General features: G+C 43.7%; 1 protein-coding gene across 1 annotated transcript in view; it reads right to left on the bottom strand.

Moving 5' to 3' along the window:
* Positions 1–1,391, bottom strand: part of GNA12 (G protein subunit alpha 12) — a 58,520-nt gene extending 57,129 nt beyond the window's left edge. The window contains exon 1 of the mRNA XM_029576956.1: positions 591–1,391. Coding sequence (XP_029432816.1) covers positions 591–899 — 309 coding nt within the window. The 5' untranslated portion in view covers positions 900–1,391. The remainder of the gene's footprint in view (positions 1–590) is intronic.
* Positions 1,392–25,273: the final 23,882 nt, after the last annotated feature.

The following is a 25,273-nucleotide window of genomic DNA, read 5'->3' as shown; positions in this document are numbered from 1 at the left end:
ACATAAAACGTTTGTTTTTAAGATGCATGCAAAAAAAGACTTGTATAGCACACGATTAGATAAGTATGCAAAGTAAATCAAAACTGTCTACATTAAACTGCACTTGATTGACTTCTGGATGCTTATACCGGCGAGTTTGAGTGCTCACAAAAGGTTCCTTTTGCAAGTTAACGATTTGTGGGAAGCGATACCCATGTAGCCCCCGAGGCGCATGACACTCTTTCTAGATCTTTCTTTGCCCACACTTCTAAAAATCAACCAATTGGTGGTCAAGGGCCCCACCTCTACACCCATTTAGTTGTGAATCGCGTTTCCAGAAGTTGTATTTATATATATATATATATATATATATATAAATACGGTATATAAAGATCTTTTCTTTAATCAGCGCAGCAAAAAAAAAAAAAAAAAGTTACCCCCCTCCTAGGAGAAAGAGAATCACCTGTCTCGGGGCCCTGAGGGTAGGGGCTCTGGGCTATCAGATCTTTTTGGAGGAAAGAAGAAAGAAAAGAAAAGGAGCCCCGCGAGGCGCCAATCCCTAGCATCCCCGGCGGCCCCCACCCCGGAAGGGGCGCGGCGGCGGCCCCCACCTGGATGGTGTTCTGGAAGATGGTGTTGCGGAAGTCCAGCAGCGCGCCCCGGTCGAACTCCCTGCCGTGGATGATGCGCATCTGCTTGAGGAAGGTGGACTTGCCGCTCTCGCCCGCCCCCAGCAGCAGGATCTTCACCAGGCGGCGGATGGCGCGCCGCTCGCGGGACAGCAGCGCGTCGATCTCCCGGCTGCGGCGCCGCGCCTCCCGCTCCAAGTGCCGGCTCCCCTCCTTCCCGCCGCCGCCCCGGTCCCGGCTGGCCTCGGCCGGCAGCAGGCAGCGGCTCAGGCTCCGCACCACGGCGGCCATGGCGGCGGCGGCGCCTTCACCCAGGGGCGGGGAGGGAAACTTTCCAGAGTCCGGCGGCCCGGCAAAGGGAAGAGGAAAGCTCCGGGGCGTCACCGAGGCAAGGTCAGCCCTGGCGGGGGGGGGGGGGGGGGGAGAAGAGAGACCCGCCCGGGGCTTTATCTGCCCTTCCCGCCCCTCCGCGAGAATTCAGGCAGCAAAAGTTACCGAGAAAGTCGACCGCGCGCCACCCGCTTCGGCTTGGTTTCCTGCCGCTTGTTAAAGATTCCCTCCGGCACTAAAAGTCCCGACGGGCGGACCCTCAAGGCTCCGACTCCCCCGGGAAAACAAAAAAAACGGCCGACTTCCAACGGTTTATTTAGCCCCCGAACCCGACAGCACGAACGCCCTTCCCCGGACCGAGCCGGGCACCTGGAGCCCAGGACTAGGCGGAGGGTGACGGGGTGGGGGTGAAACAGCGGCGGCAGGGTGGGACGGGGGACCTAGTCGGAGGCCGGGCCTTCTCCCGCAGCCACGCCCTCTTCGTCAAGTTCATTGGGCAATGGACCCTTCCATCAGATGTCTAGCGGCCTCTCATTGGGCGAGCTGCCGATGGGGGCCTGTCTGGAAGGAGAAAGAGGAACCGTGATTTACCATAATAATGATAATAATAATAATAATAATTACACAAAAAAGTCCCGAGGGCGGAGCACGGGCGGAGGACCGGCTCTGGCCGGAAAGTGCCGGGAGCGCGGGAGCCGCCTGCCAGCTCATGGCTGTTGTCCATGGTGTTCGCCTTCTCTCGGTTGTACCACACTTTTAGAAGGGACGGGCCAAGGCGGGAGAAAACCCCGAAATAAAACCCGGCCTCTCGCTCCGGGTGACAGGAGAGCGTCGATGGGGGATCGGTCTCCTGTCTCCAGCGAGGCGGGAGCAGTAACGTTCTCCCCCCCCCCCCTATGAACTTTAGGCGCGGTGCACGTGGAAAGTACGCGCAGAAGTGCTGTTTTCAGCGGGTCCTTATGGGAGGCCGGGTTAGTTGTGGTCGCATCCGGTTTTGGCTGGGGGTGGTAATGCATTTTTGCAACAGAAGCTTAGCAGTGGCAAATTTCATCCCATGCTGCATTGGGCAAATTGTTGCTTTGGAATGGGGGAAGGGGAGGGCTTCTGCGCTATCTTCCTTCAAAATCGGAGCCTGCTGCTGTCTCCCCTGGTGTATTTAGTGATAAGGAAGGCCACATTTGCAGGTGGGAGAAAGCTGTTTCCATCCCACAGCATTAGCCCTTTCACCCCAGGCATTTGCATAGCGCTGCATCCTCCTCTCCTCTCCCCAGAACTATCAGGATTCAGCTAGAGATTTTTTCAGGAATTTTGCAAGTCCCTTCACATGCCATTGCCTCAGGTACAAACTTAGAGCCTCATTTACTAAAGCTTTTCTGCCATTCTGGTGTCTAGCCCTTATTTATTTAAACAATAGTTTATATTCTGCTTATCTCAGTGGATAACAATGAACATACATAATAAAATCAAATTGAGAACATAAAGCTAACTGATACAACAGATATCTAAAAGGTTTTAAGAACGCACAAACTTTGAAACTTATCCGTTGGAAAGAAAACAATAGACACCTAAGGTTCACAAAATGAAACTCCAAGGGGGTATGACTCAGAACCAACATCAAGAAATAATTCTTCACAGAGAGGGCTGTGGATGCATGAAATGCCCTTCCGGAGGAAGTGGTGAAGACAAAAACAGTCAAAGAATTCCAATGGGCATGGAATAAACACTAGAGCTCTAAAAGCTAGAGGACGGAAATGAAGGAATGCATGTAGGGGAGTAACTTGCTGGTGCGGTTGTTACTACCCTTAGCAGAGGGCATGGAGATTTACTACCCTTAACCAATAAGCCTTGATGCCTTTAATGCAATTGGAACAATGCTCCCCACTTCAGTGGGAGAAACGGGGAATTGGATTCTGGCAATAACCAAGAGGGCCCCGACCTCTATGGTGTGAGGGCTTCTTGGCATAAGGGCAAAAGCACAGGACTGCTACGGCAAAGTCCATAGACGGCACATGTCAAGCAGCACTGAATTTTCAAGAAAGCTCATCACCCACTAAAAAATGTTGTTAACTGATGTTTTTATGGGTTATCATGAAACTTGGGATAACTGCATAGAGTGGCAGTTACTGCACTAAAGAGAAACATGGGGGTAGCCTGCACGGAGTGGCAGTTGCTACCTGAGGAAGCTTGCTGGGCAGACTGCACCATTTGGTCTTTTTCTACCCTCATCACTGTGTTACTATGAAGTAGTAGCAACAACAGTAAAGGGTAAATTTTCAGCCGGCCAATTTACATATAAAATGTTTTACCCACATAAATGCTTCTGAAAATTGCCTTCCTGGGGATAGTGAAAAACGCTTTCAAGTACAATATCTGAATGTAATCTGATTTGAAGTGCCTGAAAGATGGAATATTAATAAATAAATTTGCATATGTTTGGATGGGATCATGGCTAATGAATTTTTGGACATTGTAACATTAAGCAATTACTTAAACTAAAATAGAGATTTCGGCAAAATCCTTAAGACTTGAAGTACATTTCTTGTGGCTGAAAGGTGACAGGTTTTCAGGTAGGGTATTCTGAGATTCAGAGGCAGCAGAGCAGTGGGGCCTTGCCCAGTGGGTGGGGGTTTGAAGGAGGTGTGTTGGACTTGGAGGGGACGAGTAGTGGATGGAATGAATTTCAGATGGGTGTAAGAGAAGGGGGGATTGAAAGGTGGGGAGGAGTCGAGGTGATGGGAAGGATATGGAAGGCTGGAAAGGGGTTGAGATGAGCTGGCAAGGGCATGAGAGAAGGAGATGAAAAGCTGGTAGGTAAGTGCCAGGTGAAAGAGGGAGATTGAGAGCAGGAGGGAGAGAAGAGAGGTTGAAATCCAGCTGTGCATAGAGAGGTTGAGAAGAAAGAAATGGAGGAAAAAAGATGAAAGGGAAAGACCAATAGCCGAGACAGATGTAGCGGTTGAAGTGAAAGAGGAGATAGAAGAAACAGAAAATGGAAAGGAGACCCTGGAAAATGAGTTAGGAGAAGATACACAAGAGAAGTGACTTAATAACTGAAGCTGCAATACATAAAAATGATTTTCTCATGGGAAACAACGATGGCAATTTTCTGCATGTTTCATACCTGTAAAAACATGTTTCTGCACATAAAATGGCGTTCTGATGAGTGCTTAGCCTCTGTGTACTTTTACCTACTGAGAGAGGTGCAGATGAGTACTCAGCACACATCTTCTGCGAAAAGTTTGTGCACTATTATTCAGTGTGCATACTTTCAGCCACTGAGGAAAGATGTATTTCCGGAGCAGAGGGAGAACGAATGTCTATGCATAGTACATATCTCTTTCTCGTCATTTTTGATGAGCCTGTACACTAGTATTTTTGTATTTTGCTGAGTACAAGAGGAGATGCAGTTTTATTTCTGTTCTTCTAGTATTGCATTGCACGCATAGACTGGCTTCTTGGGGTTTCCCGTTCAATTTTTGTGTATTTACATTATTTCTATTTCTGATTTGTGATCACATATCTGGTGATGGGCTGTCTGTATTCTTCATGTGTTATAAGGGTTAGATGTTCTGCTAATGTGTAATTTGGAGGGGAGCCAAATTTAAGGTTCATCTCAGATGCCAAAATCCTTGGCTGCGGCGCTGGCTCTGATGGCTGGAACACTGATGGGTTCACCGGGTCAGTGCGATACTGCATTTTAAAGTAGGATGGACTCTGCAATTCTGTTTGCTCTGAGCCCTATAGAAGCATAAGGTCAGTCCAGAAGGATCTAGTTCAATTTTATTGCATTCTTTTATTTTGATAATTAATTGTTACAATCTAGTAAACATTGCATATTAGCACATTCCTGGATTACTCATAGTTTATCATTATTTTACTCATCTTTTGTAATTTATGACTGTAGTATTTAGATGTCTGCTAAACTTTTGGGAGCATGCATCTTAAATAATTTGAGTATTATTTATTTTATTTACTTGTTTATTTAAAAGTTCTTATTTTCTGCATCTTGTGCAGAGTACAAGTTAAACATACATAGTAATTCAATAAGATTATTTATAACAGTAACAACAATAACTAATAAAAATAATTGCTAATTTACACTGTTCTATACCATAGGCTTCAGCAAAATACAAAGCTTTCACTTGTTTATGAAAAATGTTCAGATCTCTCTCCATTCATAGTTCTACAGGCTGTGCATTCTCCTTACTGGACCATAGTGACAAAAACAATGTACCCGTGATATCTACAACTTATCTGCCCAGTCTAAAGCAACTGTCAATAACTGAGTTATTGAGTAGTACATTTTTTGACTTGACAATGGGTGAATACTACTGCTTGTTGTGCAGTTTTGAAATACTGCACTGCACAAGGGTATAGTTTTTTGTTAAGTATATTTTATTAGATACTGATAAACAGAACCTTATCAACAGATTTTAATAAATAGACAAAACAAGATAATCAGTACTGTACTTCAGTTTTAAATTTTAACTATTTATAACGGAGAGAGTGTGTGTGTGTGTGTGTGTCTTTTTGTGGCTATAAGAGAGAGCGCGAGTGTGTGTGTGTCTGTACCTGAGAGAGAGTGAATGTGGGGGAGAGATGGTGTGTGTGTGATTTTGTGGCTGGGAGAGAGAGAGCGAGGGAATGTGTGTGAGAGATGGAGTGTGTGTGTCTTTATGTGGCTATGAAAGAGAGCGTGAGCGTATGTGTGTCTGTTCCTGAGAGAGAAAGTGAAGGTGTGTGTGTGTGATTTTGTGGCTGGGAGAGAGAGAGAGGGAATGTGTGTGTCTTTGTGGCTGGGAGAGTTGGAGGGGAGTGGGACAGTTCTCTCCCTCCCCACCTCCCCCCATGCTCGTGAAATGTACGGCAGCTCTCTGCTATTGGGAATTCTGGTTTTGTGGCTCTTGATGTGTGAAAAGTTGGCTCTCCCTGTCATAGGGTATCATGTTAAAGGCATTATGAAGGCCTGCAGTTTAACTAAAAGAACATAAGAACGTGCCATGCTGAGTCAGACAAATGGTCCATCAAGCCCAGCATCCTGTTTCCAACAGTGGCCAATCCACTGGTTTAAGTGATTAATGAGTGGAGGAGTAGCCTAGTGGTTAGAGCATTGGCTGTGAAGCCAGGGTTTAAATCCTGTTCTTGTTCCTTGTGACCTTGGACAAGTCACTTCACCCTCCGTTGCCTCAGGTACAAACAGGGACAGTAACTTTCAAATGGGTGCACATATATACGTGTGGGTCGGCGTGCGCCCAGAGACACGGCCATTTTATAACGTGTGCATGTTATGAAATAACCTAGGCGTACATATGTGCGTGTCCAGTTTTAAGCTTGTGCGCGCCCAGCAGCGTAACTGCCTGTTTATTAAAACGGACGTGCGTCCAGCTAAAGATCAGTTTATCTACCAATGTTCTAGGTCCTCCCAATCCCCCTGGTTATACACCCTGCACTCCCCCCGGTTATCCATGATCCCTCGAAGCCCCCATGACTGTATTTTTATTTTTTTAATTTACACTTTCGCTATAGCGGCACTGGATCTGGGCGCGTGCCCAGGTGCGTAAGTACTTGCGCACACATCTCTTGGTCCTGCCCCAGAAGGTCCATAACCCGCCCACATCACAACCACATAATTAGTGCCTCTCTTTCTTCTGATGCGAGGTGTGCGCGCATTGACACTGCCCGACTTGATAAAATAGGGTTGGGCACGTGCTAGATGCGCTCCCATCTCTGATTTTGGCGCGCATCCAGCTTTTACAATTCACCTCTTAGATGGTGAACCCATTGGGGTCAGGGAAATACCTGAATGTAATCTGCTTTAAAGTGCCTGAAAAGCAGAATAGAAATCTGATAAGTAAACAAAGTTTCAGGAATAAAACAGTTCTCTGGAAGATGTTTAACACGTTCAGTTGTATGTCCATGTCTGAGATATTCAGCAAACATTGACTTCAGCTGAGGTGAGCTAGAGATTGACACGAGGTAAATAAATATTGATTAAGTTGAAGCTAAAGTCAATATTTGCTTTACAGACAAGCTTCAGAAGAATCTGGGTTTTGTGTTTTATACCATTGTAATGTTTCTTCTTTAAACTATTTTCTTTGCCAAGTGAAAATCTTCATCCCATTCATATTGTAGATTTTCATGTATTTTCACACAATAGAACAGATTTAAAGAAAGTTGATAATGTTTAGTAGTGGTGTTCAGTCCATTGGTTAGTTTAATGACTTTCCATGGTGTAGGGCTTATTGCACTGCACTGTCTTACTGAATGAACAGACTGGTCTGACTCCAACCTTAAGCCAATGCAAGAAGACGCGCCTCATTGAGCGCCTGTTTTTCTAATGCACGTCCAGCCACATCTCCTGGGTGCCCAATGCAATATGTAAATGAACTGCTGCGGTAAAAAAGACACACTAGGGAAGGATTGTGCATCCTTAGCGCTCAAATGAGCATCCATCTTATCCCGTTCAGGCTGATTTTTGCCCAATATACAGGCAAAACTGGTCCGGAGCATGTATATTGTGTGTGTATATTGTGCATCCCAAATTTTTATTTTTACATCAAGAACTTATTTACACCATATATCTTTATTTTTAAACACTGCATGCAGTGGAGTTAAGTGTTACAATGATATTAAGTAGGAGGAACCACAGAGGATCATATTTTTAAAATTTTCCCCTCTTGACTTGCAGATTGACTTAACACCACCTCCGGGGCTGGAGTTAAATTTGCTGTGCATTGGGTGCCCAGCGAATTTCTGCATGGGGGGAGGGGGGTAATAGCCTCATCTACATGGACTTCACATGTGATGAGCGCTATCAGCTACGCATTTATTTGGGTGCTCGTTTTGGACGCTTGTTTTCCTATTGCGTCGGCTGCTAGTCTAGCGCGCCCAACCACGCGTAAACCTGTGCACTAGGCTGGGCACACTGTACTGCATCGGCTCCTAAGGCTGGTAGTGCTGCAGAAGTAACATGCACACGGTATGAGAGAGAAAGCATTGAGGTTCATATTGATCTTATTTCTAGTGGTATGATTGTCAGAGGAATGTTGGGAAAAACCTGCATCCTTCCTGCTTGGTTAGAATATTCCACTTCTTTCCTGATAAAAGCTGGATTGGAAGGGATCCGGGGAGAAGCCATGTAATGGAAAATAAATGGAGTTGAAGGCAAGACTTGCAGCTACTGCAGACAGGGGGAGTATTGGTTAAGCTGTAATGATGAGAGCTGCTTTCTATATGAAGAATAGCATGGGAGAAAATTCCAAAGCCGTTCTTGATGATTTAAGTTAATGGATTCCACTAGAAATGCATCAGGGACAGCTCTCATCTCCACTGTACTTCACAAATCAGAGTGGCTGCATCTCCACAAAGCCCCCATGCTACTTTTGGAGGAGCAAGGTCACCAGGAACTGAGGCAGACAGATAATTATATAGAGGAGACTTTGAAGGACATAGTAGAGCTTTTGTGCTGCTTTGGATGTTTAGGACAGCATCACTTTTCAGTAGTCTGGATCTGCCCTCCAGCTAATGTGTTATCCTCTTACAATGATGATGCATCTTCAAGGCTATGTGCCCAGGAGGGAAGAGATGGGACTTCTGTAATATTGGTGATTCAGTCATTTGGAATATAGATAGTTGTGTGACTGGCACTGTGAGGATCGCTTGGTAACTTATCTGCTTGGTGCAAAGGTAATGGATCTCGTGCATTGCCTAGCTAGAATTTTAGAGACTGCTGGGGAGAAGCTGGCTGTCATGGTCTGTGTGGGTATCGGTGGCATAGGAAGGTACAGGAGGGTGGTGTGGAGGCTAATTTTAGGCTTCTAGGTAGTAAACTAAAATCTAGAACCTATGGGGTAGCATTTTTGGAAATGCTCCCAGTTCCATATGAAGGACCCCAGAGGCAGGCTGAGCTCCAGAGTCTCAATGTGGGGGATGGGATTCTGGTGCAGGGATCAGGGCTTTAGATTCAGTAGGAACTGGGAAACGTTTTGGGAAGGGGGAGCCTATTCCAGCAGGTGCTAATAATTTAAATGGGGATAGAGCAGCTTGTAAACTAGATCAGAAAGAAAGCCAATAATCACTCAGGAGTGAATGTTTCAGAGCAGGATATCCACAAAGCACACCATTAAATAAATAAATACATAAATAATTCTTCAGAGTGAGCAGTAAGACATTGGATCTACTCTTTGGGATCTGCTGGGTAGTTTTCTACTGACCCTGACTGGCCATTGTTGGAGACAGGATGTTGGGCTCAATGGACCTTTGCATGGCACATCTGATGTTATTATACAAGTTTGGGTTATATAACAATATTGTGAATGGAGAATATATACACTTGGAATATTTTGTAGATGAAGGTATCTGAAAGAATTGTGCATCCTCACTTACTCAGCCCCTTCTTTTGGGATATCTTTAGTCATATTCTTAATATGGAGAAGCTGTGGCCTAGTGGTTGGTGCAGTGGGCTAGAACCAGGGAAAATTCCACTTCTCTCCTACGGACACTCGTTCCTTTGGGCAAGTCACTTTATTTCCCATTGTCATAGATACTTACTTAGAGGATAACTATCATACAGTTGTGTGCAGGAGCATATACACACATATATGGCTGCACATAGAACTACAATAGTATTTTATAACTTGCATGTATCATATAAACACATTTTAATAAATATGCATATGTGCATACACATGCAATGCACTGAAAATGTGTATTTCTCCCATGTTAAAAATGTGTGCATATATTTTATGCATGAAAATAAAGTAGGACTTGCGTAAAACCCAATTTATGTACATAAGTCAGTATATTTTAAAACATGCATGAGTAATTGAAATGAACTAGTTTACCAATTATTACACCAGTTCACCCAGTCTTCCAGGTCATCAAGTCTCTCCTGGTTATTTATCCTGAGCCCACCCAGCCAATAGTACACAATAAACTTGTCTGACATCAATTACGCAAGATATCAGATGTAAAACTATGCAAGTAAGTTGCCAAATGTAATCGCATGTCTTTTAAAATAGCAAATAATGTGCATAACTGTTGGCCCCACCCCCGAACTCCCCTAGACCACCCCTTTTTAATGCGCATATATGTGCACGCGAAACGTAAAGTACATGCATGCTTGTTGTATTCTTAAAATGTGAGAAATAAATAATAATAAAAAAAAGAAGTACACGCATGCTTTCAACTTTTACAAACTAGTGATTGCGTGAGTACGGGCTACTTGCGTGTGTGCGCTGATTTTTCTGTTCAGAACTCTGAAAATTCACCCCTTGGAGTTAATTAACCACAATGGTGAGAAAGTATGTTACCAAAAATGTGGTGAGATTTCTTTATTTTGATGTATTACTGCATCGTGTACATCCGGAAGCACTATAAAAACAAGTGTTCTATTACCCACATAGGGGTACATTTAAAAAAAAAGCGCGAGCGCGTACTTTTGTTTGCATACCAGGCGCAAACAAAAGTACCCCGGATTTCAATAGATACGCGCGTAGCCACGCATATCTTTTAAAATCCGGGGTTGGCGCTTGCAAGGGGGTGCACATTTGTGCTCCTTGCATGCGCCGAGCCCTGCACGCGCTGCCCGTTCCCTCCGAGGCCGCTCTGAAATCGGAGCGGCCTCGGAGGGAACTTTCCTTCCGCCTCCCCCCACCTTCCCCTCCCTTCCCCTATCTAACCCACCCCCCAGCCCCTACCTAAATCCCCCTCCTAACCTTTATCCAGGAAGTTACGCCTGCCTCCGGGCAGTCGTAACTTGCACACGCCGAATGTCTGCTGGCGCGGCAGGCCCCGACACAGGCTGCTGTGTCGGGGCACTCGGCCACGCCCCCGGACCGCCCCGGATCGCCACCACGCCCCCGAGCCGACACCACGCCCCCGAACCGCCCCTTTTTGCAAGCCCCAGGACACACGCGCATCCCGGGGCTTGCACGTGCCGCCGAGCCTATGCAAAATAGGCTCGGCGCGCGCAGGGGCAGATTTCCTCAGGTTACACGCGTAGCCTTTGAAAATCTGCCCCTTAGTGTGGTGCTGCCCTCTCTCTGCATCACAGGCATAGAGACCAGAGGGCCACTCAGTGCAAAAGCAAATCTATCCCTTGCTTACCACTGAAGTCAGCTGGGGTGTAATTTTTTTTTTTTTTTCAGGTTAGATTCTCCTGTAAGAGATGTCAAAAGCTTGCTTCTGCTACATTCATTTCCAGTGCACTGGTGCAGCACCATTGTTAATGAGATTCATGAGAGAGAGGACCTCTATCTTCTCTCAGCCTCCCATAACCAAAAGAGATTTATTTTAAAATGACCTGTCTTCTGAACTCTCCTTTGGGGATTCACAAGCCATTCTTATATTTGTATTTTTAGGATCCGCTCGCAGGTAGTCATATCAAAATATGAACATTATGGTATTTCATGGTTTGCAAAGAACATTTACATATCCTAAATGCATTTTAACTTTTTTTGTCTATGCTACTGTTTTACTTCTCTCCATTTTTCCCTTTCTTTTTTTTTTTTGCAGTTTAGATATTTGAAGTGGTTAATTTTAGTAGTTAATTCTTGTCTTAGGTAAAATAGAAACCCTTTATTAAAAAAAAAAAATTGAAAAATATGATTGCTTTGCTAGAAAAAATTGGGGACTAGGTCAAGAATGTTATTTTCTGTTCTGTGCAGTTTATAATCAAACTGATGCTAAAAAGGATATTATTTTACAACCGGCGAGTTGTGTTGCAGAAGTTCACATTTTTAACAATTTCAAATCAAATATTTGGAAAAAACAAAACAAAACACGGGGGTACCCTAATGCTACAAAAAGAAACAACAAAAAAAACCCCCACCACAAATCTTCAAAAAAACGGAAAGGAAAAAATAGCCAGGTGTACGTTAAATCAAGTTCTCAGAGCTGGGGGGAGAGAGGACCCTCCAACTCTCACCAAAAGAAAGAGGTAACTAGGGAAAAAAATACATGGGAGTTTCTTTTGCAACCATTACAATTACTACGGTTTGACTGACGCAATGGGAACTGTTTAATATAAATAGTAATACTTGGCGTTTATACGACTCCTCCCTGTTTTAACAAGAACATCAAGAAGCAGAGGAAGCCACCACCGCAGCCCCGCCCATGCATTCAAAAACACGCGCAATTGTTGGGCTAACTAGAAACTTAAGGGCTTCCTCTAAATGTTTGCGGGTACCTTTCCAGTGCTTCTTTATCCCCGTAGAGGAGGCCTCCTGGCACACGGCCAGGAAAAGCTTCTTTCTGCCCTGCATAGGGAAAACCCTCATCGGATTTCCAAAAAGTAATTTTAAAATTCAGTCCCCATCGGGCTCCTAGGATGAGTGGTAAGAGAGCGGCTCTGGTTACATCCTATTCCAAGACTCTCCAGGACTTGAAGGCCAAATTGTCAGACAACAAACAGTGCTTTTCTCTTGGATCATCTTTGCTTCCAAGTCCATGGTTGTGTTTTGTTTTTTTAACGAGAAAACATTTCTTGGAAAGTGGCAGTATCAGGGCTGGCGTCTGGTGCCCTAGGCAAGCCCTTCCGTCTTGCACCCTCCCTCGTACACATCTGCCTACCAATGGCAGCTTTTGCACAGCATCTCTCTCTCTCTCACTCCAATCAGCACCCACCCCTCTCCTGTCACCCTCTGCAAAGTCCTGCACACCCCCCCCCCCCCCCCTCTGTCCACAGTCGCAGGCTTCCCTTCTCTGTATCCCACCCACGCCCAGCATTCTCCTCTTTCCAGTCCTCAGTCCCGGGTCATCAGCCCTGCATCACCCAAATCTCTGCCTCACTCTCCACCCCCATCCCCACCTATCCATCCCTGACAACTACCCAGGATTCATTCTCTTCCCTCGCATTGCTCTGCTTTAAAAGTGGGTTGGTGGCACCAGGAGGTTTCCAGGGTTTTTGCTGTCTCCCCCACCAAATTTTGATGCCCTAAGCAATCGCATAGTTCACCCAATGGAAGAAAAGGCCCTGGACAGTATAGCATAGGGATGTCAAATATTAGCCATTTAAATGATTAAATGGTATCAATCATATCTAGCAGAATCTCCCTGCCCCTCTTCTGACTAACCACTATCATGTATCCCACTTAGTTAATTATTACTTGTATAACTTCCATATTATTCGTATGTTATTGTTTTTGTTATTATTGTTATTTCTACTGTTCCTATTATAATCATGTGACAAATGTAAAGCCTGTTGCTAAGTTCTGTTCCCTGTAAACCGATGAGATGTTCCCAACGTTCGTCGGTATATAAAAGATATTTAAATAAATAAATAAATAAATGTCTTACTGTTTAGTTATTTAATTTTTAATATTTGCTGGCACAAGTCAGGGAACTCATTCAGATCAGTTCGCAACTGATTTCTGGGTTCTCCTTTTCTGGTGTGTTGTGCGGCACTAATAAGCAGCCTGGGGATTGCTATCAGGAAAGAGGCAGTGAGTGAGCAGACATGACCAGAGTCCATGGGGGCATGCGTCTTCCATGCATGCATTTATCAATTCCAGTACTTTAAATGGTTAACTTTTTAAACCATATTTACATCCGTAGTGTAGCTGCTGAAGATACCTGCAAAGTTTCCAGTAAATATACTTTAAAAATGTCTCTTGGTATCATATTAGTCCTAGGAGAATTTTTAATGCAAATTTACAAAGGAATTCACATGGGTAAAAAGCATTTTATCCACATAAATTGAATGTCTGAATTTTTCTCCTTCAATGCAGCTAAAAGTTTGCATGTTCCCCTCTGGGAAGGGCTTGGGGTGAGAAAGCACACACATAGCCAGCACTTTCAAAGGTATGTACGCATTTTTTCAAGCAAAACTCTTCCTGCAGAAAATGCAGCTACAAATGGTGGTGCATATTTTGTACTCACTGCAGGTTTGACAGCTACGCTGCGTGCACAAACGTTTGCTGTGAGAATTTTAATGGAAAAGCCCATGTGTAGAAAGTATGTGTGGTCTTTCTTTCAATGCACATAGTTTGAAAGCACAGGTACAGGAGCCAACAACTATACCAGCTCAAATAATAATAATAAAAAAAAAAGATTGGTGCCAAACTCAGCACAAACAGTGAAGGAGTTTGCTCAGTACTGGGGTTGCACGTGCACCCACAGAGCTGGAGATTAAACTGTTGGGCAGAGTTCTACAGAATCACCTTGCCATACGGTCCTCAATCACGGACACATTTATTTGCTGGAGAGCATTAATTTGCTTCTCCAAAACCCTAAGGCGAACTGTGTAGTCCAGATCTTGAGAACCAGATTTAAGACCACAAATGGAGTGAAAGAGGCAGTTTCAAGCTGATTGCTGGTGTTCAGGTAGACTTTAGAGAGATGCTCTCGGCGGGTTTCTTCCGGGTGCTATGCCTCTCAGCATGAGAGGAAGCAGGCAGGGGAGAAGTTAAGGGTGGGTTCTCCCACTCCCCCCAGCAGTTAGCAATAAATGTTCCTCGCCGTGCATTTCCTGCAGTGAAGATGTTCTAGGTCTGACAACTGCTAAGTCCTCCTGTGTCACCATTCTTGCTTCTCCTGCTTTCCAGGCTGCAGATGCTAACTGCTTCTCTTCTTCAGCAGCCTTGTCCCCCAGGATATCCCCTTCAAGTGGGACTGTGAGAGAGTTGGGGTATTTTCTTTTTTGGGTGGGAATAGTATTTGGATATAAGTTGTCCCAACCCCTTGTGAGAGTGGGGTTGTTGTCTTTTGATGTCTGTTTTGTGTTTATATGCTGTTATACTTAGGGGCAGATTTTAAAAGCCCTGCGCGCGTAAATCCAGCCGGATTTACGCGCGCAGGGGACTTGAGCGCCGCGTGCCTATGTTGCATAGGCCGCTGGCGCACGCGAAGCCCCAGGACGCGTGTAAGTCCCGGGGCTTTGCTTGGGGGCGTGTCGGGGGCAGCACGGCATGCGGGGGCGTTCCGGGGCCGTGGGCATGGTGCCGGCCCGGGGGCGTTCCGGGGGCGTGGCCGAGGCCTCCGAACCAGCCCCCGGGCCGGGAAATGGCGCGCTGGCAGCTGGCCAGCGCGTGCAAGTTACAAGGGAGGCACAACTTTCTGAACAAAGGTAGGGGGGGGGGATTTAGTTAGGGCTGGGGGGTGGATTAGGTAGGGGAAGGGAGGGGAAGGTGGGGGGGGGGCCGGAAAAAAAAGTTCCCTCCGAGGCCGCTCCAATTTCGGAGCGGCCTCGGAGGGAACAGAAGCAGGCTGCTCGGCTTGGTGCGCGCAGGATGCACAATTGTGCACCCCCCCTGCGCGCGCTGACCCTGGATTTTATAAAGTGCGCGCGGCAGCACGCACACGTTATAAAATCGGGCGTAGATTTGTTCGCACCGGGTTGTGCGAACAAATCTACGCCCGCGCATAACTTTAAAAATCTACCCCTAATGTTTTTTGATGATGCTGTGTTGCGAGCTGCCCTGGGCCCTTTATGGAGGAGGATGATGTATAAATTGCAAGTGTAATACACTAGGTGGTCAGGGGAAGGAAATCTTTTTCTGACTCTGTGGATGGCACACTCAGCACATCTCCTTATACTACAACTCCTTCTCTTAGACCTTTGTCTTCTGTGATTCATTCAGAGTCTACTCGAGATTCTTCTTTCAGATTTCCGGCTCCTCTGCTGCCACTGGAGATTCCTGCTGGGTAATTATACTAAGTTCAGGAAGGCAGTTAAAGCTTTACTTTTTAAAAGGCGTTTAATACCTCCTTGTAAACAGGAATTTAAGATCTCCCTGCAAACAATTTTTGCTGAAAACATCTTCCTGTTAACGATTTTTTTTTTTTTTTACATTTTATTATCGATGTGTATATTATTTCTGTTTTGGTTTATTTTAGGTAATTGTATTAAGAACTTTTTTTTGACTGCTAGGGATTTTAATTTAGTTTTATTATTTCCCTTGTTTGTTGTATCTTTTTTTAAATCCTTTTTTGGTTTTAATGTATCCCCGCTTGCATGCCTTACAAGTGGTACATACAATTTTAATAATAAAAGCTTGGGTTCATCTTGATTCCTCTCTTTCCTTCTCCACATACATCCAAACACTGCTAAAGTGTGTTGTTTCTTTCTCTATAACCCCTCTTAAATCTGTCCATTCCTTTGAGTATCCTACCAAAATGCTCATCCATTCTCTTATCACCTCCCACCTGCACTACTGCAACTTGCTTTTTGAGGATCCCCCAAACCATCTTTCTCCACTGCAATCTATTCAAAATTCAATTGCCCAGCACGTATTTTCTTTCATCGTCACTATGACCATGTAGCGCCTCCTCTCAAGTTGCTACATTGGCTTCTCTTACTCACATGCAAACGTATTTATTTATTTAAAAAAACTTGCTGACTGCAATTTCCAGTGAGGCAGCTCCTCATTAACTCTCTTCTCTCTCCCTCCGCTCATTGGGCAAGTTGCTTTTATCTGGGCTCCTCCACCACCACTTCTGACTCTGCAAGTTCCACCTTGCTGCTGAGAAATATCCTCCTCTGGCCATATTCAAATTCAGTCTAAGAACTCACCTTTTTCAGGCTTCTTTTAAGACTTAACTACTTCTCTATAATATTTCCATTTCCAATAGACTCTTGTTTGCAATGTCTATTTGTTTTAACTATATTCTAAGCTCCACGGGGTAGGGACTGTGTGCATATGTCTGGTAGCACTTTAGACATGATGAGTGGTGAGTTGCGTCCAGCTCCAGTCAGGGCGACTGCATCCCAGCTGAGGTTATCCTCCGGGAAGCCCCAGTTCCACGTGCGATGTACTGATCCATGGTACAGTCTCCAGAATCAGAGGGAAAATCTCTGAAGTTCCCTTTTCTCTTACCATCATAGAAGTGAGACTAGAGAGAAAAAAAGCAGCAGGAATATTATATATGTGCATTAAGATCTGCTTTACTATTGTGTTATGATAATTCTTTTTTTTTCCAAGATTTGTAATGTACTGAATTATTTGAAAGTTAATAAATGGCTAGGACAAAAAACTACCCAAAAAACAAGTTACCCACACTGAATATCGATAAGCAAGTTAATTTATTTAATTCTAGTTTTTCTGATTACCGAATGTAGCCGAAGGTCTGAGGAATCTCTGCTTTAGATATCAACTTTGTTACAGACGTTGGTATCCTTGCAAAAACCAAAAAACCAAAACACGCCTTCCTGGCTCATCTCTTTGCAGCATTACCTAAGAAAAAACACTGAATAGAACTGACCCCTGCATTGATCCTTCTGGCAAAGCTCTACTCACCCTCCTGTCTACAGAGTAAACTCCATTAACTGCCACCCTCTGTTGCTTTATCATCCAGCCATTATCTAACCCCGTTTACCATTTAGGAACCACCTCCAGGCTGTCCAGATTGTTTATGGAACAGTGTCCAAGGCACTAAGAGGAAGCTGTGCAGTGATTTATGGGTTCCTTGTCAGGCTGTGTGGCTTTGTGTAATAGACCTCTCCATGGACGTTGTAATAAGTGTGGGGTTTTTTTTATTACATCGCAAACTCGGGTTCCACATTTTCTGTGGTTTTTCCACATATTTAAATACGTTATTATTATTTCTGTAACGTCATTGCGCAGGCCTATAGTTGTGCAGACAAGGACGAGTTAAGCAGAATGAACAAGTGTGCAAGTGAGAAGACAAATAATCACAAAGGCTTTTCTGGTGCCTGCCCACAGGGATTTTGTAATGATTTTATAATCGCTCAGTTTTGGAGAAATATCCTTAAAATAGTCATATAAATAACTTGAGGAGACCTCTATTCATGAACTGTAAAGAAACAGCTAATGTCTGACAGCTTCTCCCTCAGGCATTTGGCTAGATAAAAGCATTCAGTTGCTGCATTGGAAATAGTTGAGTTCTCCCTTACATGCTGTTAGAAAAAAATAAATAGCAATCTGTTGTTGGATTAGACTTGCCTGTCTGAAAGTAATGCATTTCATTCTGTACAACCATTATTTGCTAGATCCATCAATCTTTCTGTGGAATGTTGCATCTCCACGGCAATAGAACAACCAGAGATTACAAAATATGCCTCAGTCCGCACATAATAGTAGTAGCAGTACACAAATATGTGTGTTGAGACTAGTGAACTATTGTTTGGGTTGATTTCAACACCTTATTTGTGAGGCCCTAGTTCAGTAATGGAAAATAGCAAAGAATAGCAATTATTGGAGCAGTTGGTGTGTTTGTGTTCTGGTATATCATTCTACGTTGCTACTAGATATCTATCTATCTAGTCTATTCCCGCTGGAGTCTAATTTTAATCTTCCCATTGACTCCTTGCAGACTAATAGAAAAAGAATCTGATTAGCGTTCACCCCCAGCCTAGAATGCATGCACTGCCTGCTCTTCTCTTGCATAACCACTAGATGTCACTGTTACCCCAACGTACAGCAACTACTGGGGCAGGCAAAACCAAACCGAGCGGATCTTTCACCTCTGCCGTGTTAATTTTCTCCCTGGCAACCTCCTAACAGCCTCAGCTCTGCGTAGGACCTCCGGGAATTTCTTGTTTTTGGATAATGTGCAGCATCTAACTCCAGCAGCGAGCGCGAGCCACGCCACTGCACCCTGGAGATCTGCAGCTCCGCTCATATGTGATTTCTGTTCAGATTCCTAACTAAACCTGATGGTAGCTGCATAGTCCCAAATATGAGACCTGCCTTAGGTACCGTCATAACACAATGAATCCGAAAAGGTCAACGAGGAAGGGCGCTGTTTGTTTCTGCTTTGATAAATTACTCATTTCTCCAGAGCAGAGGCGTGTGAAAATATACACAGCAAAAATGACAAAAAACCCCCCAAAACCCAGGTTTTTTGTCTTTGCAGAGTATCTAATTTTTTTTTTTTATTGTGGGGTGAGGGAGGGTTATCATGGAATTTAATGAGAAAACATTTGATGAAACAAGCAGAAAAAAAAATACAATTCACCTTTTTTCTGTAGTCAAATATTTTCTCTTAAATAAAATATTGGTGAATTTGATCATTTTTTCCTTTTCTCTTACTGTATGAAAAAAATGCACGACTATTTGAAAAATGGAAATTTTGCATTTCATGCATTCTTATTCCAGAGCATTAGATAATAAAACAGAACTGTTATATCTATCTGGATGTGTGCACTGGGATGCACTGTGTAGTAAGTGATATAGATTCCACTCCATTTACAGCACAATGTTCATGCAGCTAGCAAAACTGAAAGTTGACAAGGTAATGGGTCCAGATGGGATACATCTCAGATATTAAAGGAGCGTAGGAATTTTCTGACAGCTGCATTCTTCTTCCTGCTTATGGCTGATGTATCAACAGAGCAACCACTCTAATTTTATACTGAGATGTTGAAGCCAGCTGATTGTCCCATGGGTAGCTAAGTGAATCACTAATATCTCCTTTGTCCTACTTATGAATCCAGCATTGGTTTATTAAATGGTGCATGATCTGATTCTGTTAGCCTCAATCACACTCTGGTGAAGATCTTGATTAGCATTTATGCATGAGGTATATCCACATCTACAATGGCCTATACGGATACAATTTAGAGATGTCCATAGCCTTCCATAGATCAGAACCAGAGACTATTTCCGCCAGATGTTTGTAAACGCCTGTAATCTTCATTAAGCTGTCCATGCTTCATCAAGGTTAAAATAGCTTTATTTGGGTCTAGACTGGGTTTTGTGACTTTAAGCATTGAGGAATATTGCTGATAAGATCCTGGTGTATAGGAATATTTCATCCTTAATTCACTGGTCTTTTCCAAGGATAAATGGAGGATCTATGTTTGCCAGCACTGGCAGCCATAGTTCTGGAGTAGATTTAAGGGATTCAGAGATACATCTCATCACTGGACACGTAATTGTGGTTAACCTTTGGCCCAGCACTCTCTCAGAGTCCTATCTAAGCCTTTTGTCACCTATGGCCTAGTGAAAATATGCGCCCTCACCCTGAGCACCACACACAACAGCACGAGCCAGGAGACGCTGCTAAATATTGGGGGCTTTGGTTTCTGTTTCGACCCAGCAGTTTACTGCTGCTTCTTTGGGCTTCCAGCTCAACTGGAACCAGTACGGAGATCCTGGTGTCATGAGCCTTCATTCACAAACACCGAGGATCTTTTATATCTCCTCCCAACTTACTCCGGCCATTGCAGTGTCAGTCCTGGGCTGGGGCCATACACCAGGGCTCCCTTCAGAACCTTGCAATCATTGGCCCGTAATCCGACAACTAGGCGCCAGCTCCTCCCAGCCATGCCTGCCCCACTCACAATTAAACATTTTGCATTCATAATACCAGGTTTTACAAGAAAACGACATTCAGAAGTAAAAATATCACTCACAACAACATGCATATTATATTTGCATGCAGGAAACCCTGCAAAAAATGTAAAAGAAAAACGGCAATTGGAACCTATGTGGTATTATGCCTATGGTAATGCATTTTAGGTGTTAGCTTGGCCCTCAGAAAGCCATGCGTAAACTGAATTACAATTACAATATACTAAATCTCCAATACCAAAACAGCACTACAAAGCAGCACTCAAACAGTAAAAATCCTACTTATTTAAAGGCAACACTAAATATTACACCAACTCCTAAACCACCAATACACCTATTAAGAAAAAAGGAACAAGCCAAGCTACTATAGAGCCTACACCAAACTACAAGAAATGTTATAATATTAAAACCATACTATTACTAATAAAAATATTTTTTTAAAAACTGACAAATAGAACATCCAATAATTTTAAATATCATATAAAACTTCCAAATGACAAAATATTTCAAAACCGCTGATACATAAAATAACACCCAATAATTAAATCTAATAAGGAAAAAATTAATCCCTTGCTTTTCATACCTGGGAACTGATGATTTCCAGATGCCCTGAGATTATCATGGATTAGCAGGCGGGAAGGGGGGTTGTTTCACACAAACTTTCTCCATGCTCTCCTCTCTCACATGATCAATCTTACACATACACTTACTCATGTGCTGTCTCTCATATGCTCATTCATACACACACACACACACACACACACTCACTTTCTCACATGCTCAATCATATATATACAAACATGCTCGTTTGCTTTTTTCTCATGCTCAATTTCATACATACATTTTCGTTCCCTCTCTGTTGCATATACTGAACTATACACACATAAGCTCATATGTTCTCTCTGACTCATGTTCAGACATACATATACATGTTCAGAATTCAGATACTTCCTCTTTCATGCTCAACCATATAAACATGCTCATTCACTCTCTCACACAGGCTCATTTGCTCTCTCTCTCGCTTGCTATATCACACACATACATTCATATGCTCTCTCACATGCTCAGTCATGCACACATGCTCATGCTTTCTCTCATATGCTCACTCACAGGCTCCTATGCTCTCTCACTTGCTCAGTCACACACACACACGCTCATACACTCTTTCTCTCACATGCTCACACAGGTTCCTATGCTCTCTCATTTGCTCAGTCACACACACACGCTCTTTTCTCACTTGCTCACTCACACAGGCTCCTATGCTCTCTCTCTCATTTGTGCAGTGCTGCTCCTGCTTCTGACTTGGAGAGGTCTTGGGGGGGGGGGAGGGGGGCTGGAGTATGCAGAGGGAGGCAATGCTTCTTGAAGCCTGTGGGCCATGCTGCTTCTCACTCCCAATGCAGAGTGAGGGAGGAGGAGGTCAATGTTTCTCGTGGCCTCCATGGGCCGCACTGCTCCTCATTACCAGAGGGGCAGGGATGGAGAAGGAGCCCAATGCATCTCGCTGCCCCGTGGCTCATATGAGGGAGAGGAGGAGGAGGCTGATACATTTCACAGCCCTGAGGGCTCCTTCTTGCGGCCCCTATGCTCTTTACTGCCAGGCCGGGGAGAGGGAGGAGGAGTCCGAGACCTCAAACTGCCCTGTGGGCCGCACTGCTTTTCACTGCGGAGGGAGGGGGGTGGAATCCACCGATGCTTCAGCTCCTAATAAATGGTGCCTATGGTCGCGGCCATTTCGGCTACAGGCTGGCTACGGCTCTGCAGCTGCTCCGTGCCACGGTTGGTGTTCTAAGCACGGGCACAGATTCTCTCCAGCTTATATTTGCCAATGTATGGATCGGATCGAACCTCGACTTTATCTTGCCAGCCACGTTTTCTGTATGGTCCTCGAAAGTTAACGTGGCATCAGGCATCACTCCAAGACTAGGGTGCCATCAGGCGTCACCTTATTGCCATAAAAGACCACTTTGAAGGCTTTCTTTTCAGAGAAGCAAGGGTAAATCTGACGATCAGGTCGGGTCTGCCGTGTTCCAACAGGAAGGAAAAAATGGGCAGATGAGAGGGTTCTTGCCGTCTTTATCTGTCACATTTCTCTCTCTCACTCTATTCTTATTTGAGTTACTACCTACCCCAATGAAATGATGGGCACAAATGTCACCATCCTGGGGCTAGAACGACTATAGAAATGCCACTCTCAGCTCTGGGTGGGATGGGGAGGAAAGAACGAGTTACATTTCCAGCAGTTACTGAAGCTAGAAGTTTTGGCGTGAATCCCAGTGGCCAGCTCCCAGGTTTTGTGCTGTGTTTGATCAAAGCCGTCCCTTGCTCCCACATTCCTCATTCCTTGAATGATATCACCAGCGCACTCTTAACTGGATCTTTGATTCTCGCTCATTTTCTACAGCAGCTTTCCAAATCTTATCCTATCTGCACTGCCACTGTGCTGACAAAGGTGCGGTTAGCAGATATCTGTATCTGTGATGAAAGTGTAGCATCACATAGGAAAGGGAGATCTACTCTGGCTTGTATACTTAACGGGCTTCAATAGATAACGCAGGTAATCCATTCTCCTTATATGAGGTTTATAAGATGGATATGCAATTATTCATGGAAAAGAGATATTTTAAAATAGGAGACTTCTGAGCCCCCAGGTTGAGCGTGCATTGGTGCTGGCCTTTGCTACACTGGACAGACTGCCAGCTTGGACGTCTGCCACCATGGCACTGTCCTCAGTGCCAGCACGAAAGCCAGTCGCAGAAAACAAAGACGGAGATAGACCAAGGGAACCAAAAAAACCTGCATGGTATTACGCTTGTATGGTAGATAAAGAAAGGTCTGGGCGATGCAAAAAATGTCAGTAAATAGTACTGCAGAAAGGGAACATTGGGAAGATGGACTGACGCTGGCAGCAATGTAAGGAAAGAGAACCACATGAGTGATTAGGGCTTCAGTCCACACAAGGGAGATTAAATATCCTATCCCAAGTGCAGGAAAGCGAAGATAAATCAGACTGTACTGTGGACAGGCTGGCAGGGAGCTAATTAGGAGTGGAAAAATACATTTACATTCACAAAGAGAGGACAGAATACACACAAAGCAGGTGCAAGAGTCCCTTGAGAGCACTGACAGGAAGAAACAACTATTTACCAAAAGACATTTATCAGTCAGAACGAAGTTTACATAGGTACTGTAGCTTATAAAAATTCCTTCTGAATTTATACCATTCTGTGCAGTACATGTAGAGCATAATGCAATCTATAGCCTCTCCATTAAGATCTCCACTGGACCAGAGCATGCAAGCTGGGTATGGCTGGTAGGGCTTAGTAAATGATAAATAGTAGTAGCAGCTATTTATAGTTAGTCTTGTTATGTGTGCTTATCGATAACTATGGTGCACCTAATAAGTGACCTTTGGAATTAGCAACTGTTTTTCCTCTCTGCTGTACCCCAAATTACTCCCAAATTTGGATTGTGTAAGGTGAATATTTTGCAAAACTCTGAGAGGTAAATGTTGTGTTGAGTGCCAGGCACACTCTCCACCCGTCCTCGTGGTTCGCACTCTGATGTCCTCGGGAAGCAGACAGGAGATTTGGGAAGTGTGCATAGCCCACGTTGGCAAGGAGACTCTACAAGGTCATTTGACAGTTTCTGAGGTAGAATAGTGCCCTCTGTTGCTCTCCAAACAGGAACCAGACTTCTACAGCTGCCATTTAAATGTTGTGTATGTTGGTTATATCACCTCCATTATCTGCTGCATATGACAGAAGGAAAACTCTCAGTGACATAGTTTATTTTTTTTATTTATTTATTTATTTATTTATTTATTTATGGTTTTTATATACCGGAGCTCCTGTATACAATACATATCGCTCCGGTTCACAGAGAACAGTAATAATTACTGCCGGGTGGCAGTTTACATGGAACAGTTTACAAGGAACAGTTTTAATTTTAATTGTATATCGGTTAAATTTTAATTGTATATCGGTTAGCAATCCCAGTGTTAATTATGCAGTGGTAAAACTCTTTATTTTCCTCTCCTTTTAGTTGCTAGGGCTAGTCAGTCACTACAATTTGTGATGTAAAGGCAGCATTGTGAGCAGACTGACCAGTGAGAATGATTGACACCATGGAGTGAATGGTTTGTGTGTATATGTATATGTGTGTATATATATATATATTTATTTATTTTTTATTTAATAGATTCTTTTATACCGAGGTACGTAAAGGAATACATCACTTCGGTTTACAATAAAACAATAATTTAGCAACCGGCTTTACATATAACAGATTGGAACAGTGAAACAATTAACAGTAAAGTCTTTACAAAATATGCTATTTATTTATTTATTTTTAAACTATAAAATCATAAGTATTAATATTTGAGTATTATGTAGGAGGAAATTAACTGTCAAATAGCAATACTAAAATCATCTCAAAGTCAAAAAATAGGATTAAAAGACAGTGGGAAAGGGTATGGATTGGTTGTAAGATAAATGTTCATAGTTTGAATGCTTGTTCAAACAACCATGTTTTAAGGTTTTTTTTGAAGGTTTTGTGATAGGATTCAATACGTAGGTCTAGCGGCATGTTGTTCCAGATATTGGTCCCAGCAATGGAGAATGAGCGGTCTCTGGTGGAAACGAGTTTGATGTGTTTTTGAGTATGTACAGTTAATTTCGCTTGGTGTATACTTCTTAGAGGTCTGTTGGATGTGCGAATTATGAACTGTTCAGAAAACCATTGCATCTCTTGGTTGAGGATTGATTTGTGGATGAGTGAAAGAACTTTGAATATAATTCTGTAGGATACTGGCAGCCAATGTAGGAACATGAGTGCTGGAGTAATATGTTCATATCGTCTTGTATTAGTGATTAAACGAGCAGCCGCATTCTGCAACATCTGAAGTGGTTGAATTGTGCTTTTAGGAAGACCCAGTAGAAGTGCATTACAATAGTCAATTTTCGGTAAAATTGTGGCTTGTAATACAGTCCGGAAATCCTGAGAATGTAGTAATGGTTTAATTCTTTTCATGGTATGTAGCTTGAAGAAGCCACTCCTAATGGTGGTTGAGATGAAATCTTT

The sequence above is a fragment of the Rhinatrema bivittatum genome, chromosome 14 (assembly GCF_901001135.1).
Source record: "Rhinatrema bivittatum chromosome 14, aRhiBiv1.1, whole genome shotgun sequence".
Taxonomy (NCBI): domain Eukaryota; kingdom Metazoa; phylum Chordata; class Amphibia; order Gymnophiona; family Rhinatrematidae; genus Rhinatrema; species Rhinatrema bivittatum.
This window is presented reverse-complemented; position numbering and strand designations above follow the sequence as displayed.